The following is a 6,000-nucleotide window of genomic DNA, read 5'->3' as shown; positions in this document are numbered from 1 at the left end:
AGTGAATCATAGAAGGCCAAAAGCAACATTTTGTTACTGTACACCATTGTGCAGTCATCCTGATTTCTTGTTTAAAAAAAAAACAATACAATAAAAGATCAGATCTGAATGGCTGACTCGGAGCATTTTTCCTTACAAGGGCGCTCACACGAAATTCCATGCATGTCAAACCTTCCATATATGGTTGAAAAAGTGAACATTGCTGTTGTAGAAGTGCTGTTTTGGAAATGTACTGTACGTGGGACAAAGCTGACTAATACACCATTCAGACCGAAACTGTGATGCTAGTCAAACCTGTCTGAAAATCACCCAATGCTTGATATTAAGTTATCTCAGATAAATTTCTGTGGGTGCGTGTTGGCTGATGAATAACATCAAATTGCAAAACAGAAATGTACAGTTATCTTTGAGCTAGTTTTGCAACAGCGTTGCCGTTACATAATCTGACTACCAGAGCTGACATGGTGTCCAAATTAACATCTATCTTGGTTACAAATCTGAAATAACTACATTTGAAGGAGCCTTTATAGAAATTAAGCATTAGAATTCACTATAATCCAGTGGAACTGTGTGCACTGCAGACTGCCATATTACACTGACAGCTGTCTCATATTAATGAGTTATCTTTTCTAAATAAATTGCCTGCTCTAGTTTGAATGCCTTGCCATTTGAATGTCACACATGTGACTATACTATCACACTGCCCCCTGAACACCTCCTAGCAGCCTTTGGCCTTTCATTTGGTATATGTGTACCAAAGACTTTATTGGCATACGATGATCAGGGACAACATGTCAGCATTCACCACACATTGGCTTGAATATTACGTCTAGAAAGGATTAACAAAGATTCTGTAATGTTTTCATTTTTTTTACTACAGCTCTTTAAGCCTTGAGCCACGTATTTTAATCATGATATTTTTATTAGTTAACTATTTACTTTTGCAGTTTTAAATGATAATATAAAATATGGTATACCTATTTTTTTTTTTTTTTGTACATGCCACTTAATTTCTCTGACTTATTGTTATTATTTGAAAGTGTTGTCTAACTACCTGAATAATTTGTCAAATATAACAAAATATTCAGTGGTTGGAGTCCAGCATTAAAGACAACAAATGTGCATCTGTGATGTTGGAGGTTTGATTCTGGCTTCCGACTTTTGTTGCGGGTCTTCCCCTTTGTCTGTCTTCACCTTAATTGCACAGTCACCAACTGTTATGTACTTTACATATGAGTGGGCTTGATGCCCAAACCGATGGGACTATTGTGAGCTCAAACATACATTATAGCCTGAAAACAGGATGGCTTCAGCTTTATTCAGCTGTTGTTTGGAATGCAAACACTACGGACTCACGACATACAGGCTTCCACTCACTTAACAGAAAAGAAATGCACAGAGACGCCACAACACCCAGAGGTAATTTAAATTAAACCTGGATGCATGCACAGCCTGAGATGTCATGCAGTGGAATGTTCTAAATATGACCACGGTTGTCGAGGGCACGTAAGCTGTAAGCTGCACTGGGCCAAGGGCTTAGCTCTTGACCTGTGACCTTTTCACACTGTGTCACAGGTGTTGTAGCTGTTGATGTGCTGCTGTACTGATGGCAGGAACAGGGGACTACGTAAAGCACAAGACCAGAGGGAAATTTTTAACAGTCTTGGAGAGACTAGACTATTTTTTTGACATTGAATCTCTCCTGGTTAAACACATGCTCTAAATATCTTGTACACACTTTACTGTCTTTGGATCCACCTTAAACAAAATGACAACAGAAAAATAAACATTTGACACATACCGTTACCAACAGACGTGCGACGTCCTAACTAAACCCAGCATTTAATTTGGGGACTTTTTTTCCGCATTATATGCTGCCTCTCTTGTGATTGTGATAACATGCATGCTTTTGTTGTGTCATAGTATCATGTTTTACATCACCATCATTTTGAACCCTGAAAGAAATGTCTAGCGTGCTGTGTTACAGTTAAACCTATGAGCTATTTTTCTTTTTTCTTTTATTTCTTTTACTCTCTGTGTGTGTGCTGAATTTTTGTGACTAACTGGCTTTGGCAGCCTTGGGCTCCTTCATTTAGGACAGTGTCTGAACATCCTCTGGCACTGACATTTTCAATCACAGCAGGTCTACGGGGCTATAATTCAGCTTGACTAGTCCAGATTAGCCCACTTACATAACCTTCATTTCGGACGTTTAAAAATAACACAGAACAAAACCCAGGCTGGATCACACACCCACAGTCATTTATGCATGATATAATGCTCACATACAGTGCATGCATGACGTAGGAACACACAGATACAGTCATCAATGAGAAGAAGATAAATGCTTCCCCTGCAGAACAAGTAGGCCCTCTCTTAATATTTGCATGTGTTGTCATTACATAAACAGGTACATGTAACAACAACTGTCTTACCCTTATAAGGTATTTTATTTGTGAGGATGTTATGTGCTTAAGTTAACACCCAGTTTGGAGTACAGCCATCACGCATTGGAAAGAAAAGCTTGTCTTACCCTTGCCTGTATTGGATATAACAGCATGTGATCTTACCTATCCTCTCCCTTTATATAAGGGTATATATGTATTAAGGGTATTATATGTCTATTATATGTGTATTAAACACACATATATGGTATGTTTTTTTCAGCACAGAACTGAAGAGAGGTTTTTTTTGTTTTGTTTTTGTTTTATTTTTGTGATGTAATGCACATTGACTTGCTTGCACCACCAGTGATTTGATGAATCGCTTCTCTCTACTCTCATCATTATGTCTGCTCAGCTGATGAGTCGCACTATGTATTGTTTGACAGGCACACAGCATTTTTTTGTGCCAGAAGACCTGGCTAACAAGGTCCTCCTGAATTTGATCAACACGCATATTTCCCGCCTCCCACACCCTAAAACAGAGTTTTCACATTTCAAACAAGCAGAGCCAGCTGCCAGCACTCTGGTGCATAATCATGGTGAGGGAGGCCGTGACCTCATATTTGTTAGTGTGGTCTTGTGACACTGAGACACTATACTGACATTCATTACCCAGAGGCTTTAATTACTGGTGCATGTTACCTTCCCAAAGGATGCACAGTATGTGTTTGGATGATTTCTCATAGAGTAATGTTGGAATCAGAGGAAGAAAGGGATGTGTTCAATAGGGCAGAGAATAAATGGAAGCATGCAAGTTCATTTCTCTGAGAAGGAAATGAATAACGCAAATTACTATGCTCTGTTCTGTGTCAGATACCTTGTAGTTTTATACACCAACAATGTGTAGACACATGATATTCCCTTTTGAGATGGTCTTCTTTGTCCCTATTCTTTCATCTCCCTTTATATTTAAATAAATTAAATTTCTTGTTTGACTTCTGTTATAGTGTAAAATTGAAAATAGTGAAGGCCATTATATCATATGCAATTTACCATGACATTTGTTCTCTATTCTGCTTCTGTAGGAGCGTGGAAGTGCCATGGGAAAGCTGGAGCCCATCTCCCCTGTGAGTCCAGATCATATGGACCCTGACTTGGATCTGGTGCCTGCTCGCTTCTCCAAGGAGGAGCTGATCCAAAATATGGACCGCGTGGACAGGGAGATCACCATGGTGGAGCAGCAGATCTGCAAGCTTCGCAAGAAACAGGTCTGCATACTTTTGGTTCTGGTCATAACTTTGAGATTAAAGAGTACAGACTCGTCTTCAGCTCTTTAAGTAAGATGGATTTATGTTTCTGTGCTGAGAGACACTGGCAGTTCTGGCACAGAGGCCTTTGGCAATGGAACTGATCCTGTATCCTCTGTTTCAGGCCCCTGACTGTTAGAAGTCCCCCACAGCACTACATAGATGTATAGACATGAATGTATGACCCAGATATAGATTTCCAAGCTGCATAACAAAACACAAACATGTCTAGTGAAAAGATGACACATAATGAGCTACAGAATCAGTGAAACACAATTATGTTTTGTCTTTTACTCACTTTATAAGTAGTGACTATCCTAAAGGCTACTTCAGACTATTCCATAACTGCAACATAGGCATCAATATGTACCTACGTTGGGAATGGGTTTATGGGTAAGCATAGATCACTAATGGTTGCAGAAGGTCTGGCACGCACAGCTCCCAAATCTCAGCTGTGTGGAGCTGCACTTCCTGCACACCGATTTTGCTTAATTGGTGACCTAGTTTTGGTAAAAACTTTCACTTCCGAGGCTTTCTCCTTGTAGACCAGTGTTAGTTGACCCGTCTTCCTGTTGTGAGGAGAGAGCAGAAGGCACATTCAAACAACAAAATGGATTAGGTAGAGGAGAGACTTGCCAATGAAGTGAGAAAATATAAACTTCTGCTTATTCTGCCACTTTTCTTCTCAAATAAATTGTCTTCCTCGCCATTTCTTGCCTTCTTTATGTTTTCTGTACTAAATTCGTGTAAACACGGAAATGTTTTGCAGTGGTTGTGGCCTTCATAGATAGCGACATTTATATGCATGCCAAGTACTCCGGCATGCAACTTAATATGACCCTCCTTTTTAGCAGTTGTGATCTGGGCACTGCTCTTTAGTAACTTTTTAGTTCCTTTTTCCTAAGGCATTATTTTGTCCACCGATTGTACGAAGAGATGGTGTATGATGTCATTCATGTGCATTCTGCACATATCTTGACTGGGCATGCCGAAAGCTGTGAGCTGTTTCTTTATCCTGCTAAGTCTTTGCCAGTGCTGGCGTCCTTGTTGAAGTTTCTTAGTGGCGACGTTTTGCTTGTTTGAAATGCTTGTGTGGTTTTCCAGTGTGACTCTCCCTGCCAGGCTATAGTTGGCATCAGTGCAAAAAAAGTCTTAAACAGACGTTGCTGTGTTGTAATCGCTGCATTCAGGCTTGTAGCTGTTTCTTGTTCAATGTGTCACAATTCTTTACACGCACTCCTCCAGGCCACTGCATTCCCTTCCCTTGTCTTCTTCCCTTCCCTTCTTGTCTCCTCTCTTCTGCTTTTTATTTAGGAGAAAAGTAGGTTAAAAATATATAAGGCTATAAATAACAGCTGAGAAGGGAGGAGGATTATGGTGGAGGTTTTGTGATTGCTAAACCACTCATATCCCAGCCACAGTCTCACTTTTGGCCGCCTGCCATGTTTAGTAGAGAAACCGTATGGTCGAGCTCACTCTTTTCCACCCGAATCCCTCCTTCTCCACTTTGTTATATTAACATACTTACATTCATTGCAAGTATTCAAAAAGAAAAGTATCATTAGGTTAAATTATTCACGTGGTGTTCTGGTATAAATTACCAGTCTCATTTTAAAGCTAAGATTATGACTCTTCTCCACTTAAATATACTGGGAACATCTCTCCGTTGTAGCAGCATGTACTTCACAGCTTAAAACCTTTTACCAGGCATGATCCCACCTGTGGAGCATTAGCTTTATGGATCAGACTATGACAATTAAAAATAAGAATCCTGCTACATTATACATTATACATTGCTAGAATAGAAAAAGTGTATTTAATGAGCCCAATTTACCAATTTGCAACAGGAACCAAAATATAAGTGGCTATCAAATTCCAACCTTGCAGCTGAAACTTGTGAATGATTGAGAGGCTAAGCTCTTCTGCATACAAGCATAAATCACAACCCCTCCTTTCACTCTCCATCAATAGATGTGCAGTGTTTTCATGAATATTTTTTATAGTCTGTCCCTCTTCAAGCATTAAAACATCTGGACTAATTAAGTGGGATGGTAAAACTTTATTTAAAGAGTTCTGGCATGTGGTGGTGGATGGGTGGGGGTTAGGGCTCAGGTTACCTCCAGCCCATGTTATGTCAGCCCAGCTCAGGAAGGCTGGTTTATTTTATTTTACTCTGTGGTGGGTTTGGAAAAGGAAGGGGGCTCTCTATGGGAACGTCTGTGTTTCCCTCACCAGATGCTTATGCAGACCTATCATGGCACATGATGATCCACTGTGCTCTACTCTTGTGTGGATCCTCTGGAGTCTGC

General features: G+C 40.0%; 1 protein-coding gene across 10 annotated transcripts in view; it reads left to right on the top strand.

Annotated features, from left to right (window-relative positions):
• Positions 1–6,000, top strand: part of ncor2 (nuclear receptor corepressor 2) — an 82,016-nt gene that overhangs the window by 25,793 nt on the left and 50,223 nt on the right. For all 10 annotated transcript variants that reach the window (XM_026322855.2, XM_026322854.2, XM_026322858.2 and 7 more), the window contains one exon: positions 3,470–3,652. In XM_026322855.2, coding sequence (XP_026178640.1) covers positions 3,470–3,652 — 183 coding nt within the window. The remainder of the gene's footprint in view (positions 1–3,469; positions 3,653–6,000) is intronic.

This window comes from Mastacembelus armatus, chromosome 9 (genome assembly GCF_900324485.2).
Source record: "Mastacembelus armatus chromosome 9, fMasArm1.2, whole genome shotgun sequence".
In the NCBI taxonomy this organism is placed as follows: domain Eukaryota; kingdom Metazoa; phylum Chordata; class Actinopteri; order Synbranchiformes; family Mastacembelidae; genus Mastacembelus; species Mastacembelus armatus.
Note: the sequence above shows the minus strand (reverse complement) of the source record. Positions and strands in the feature narration are given on the sequence as shown.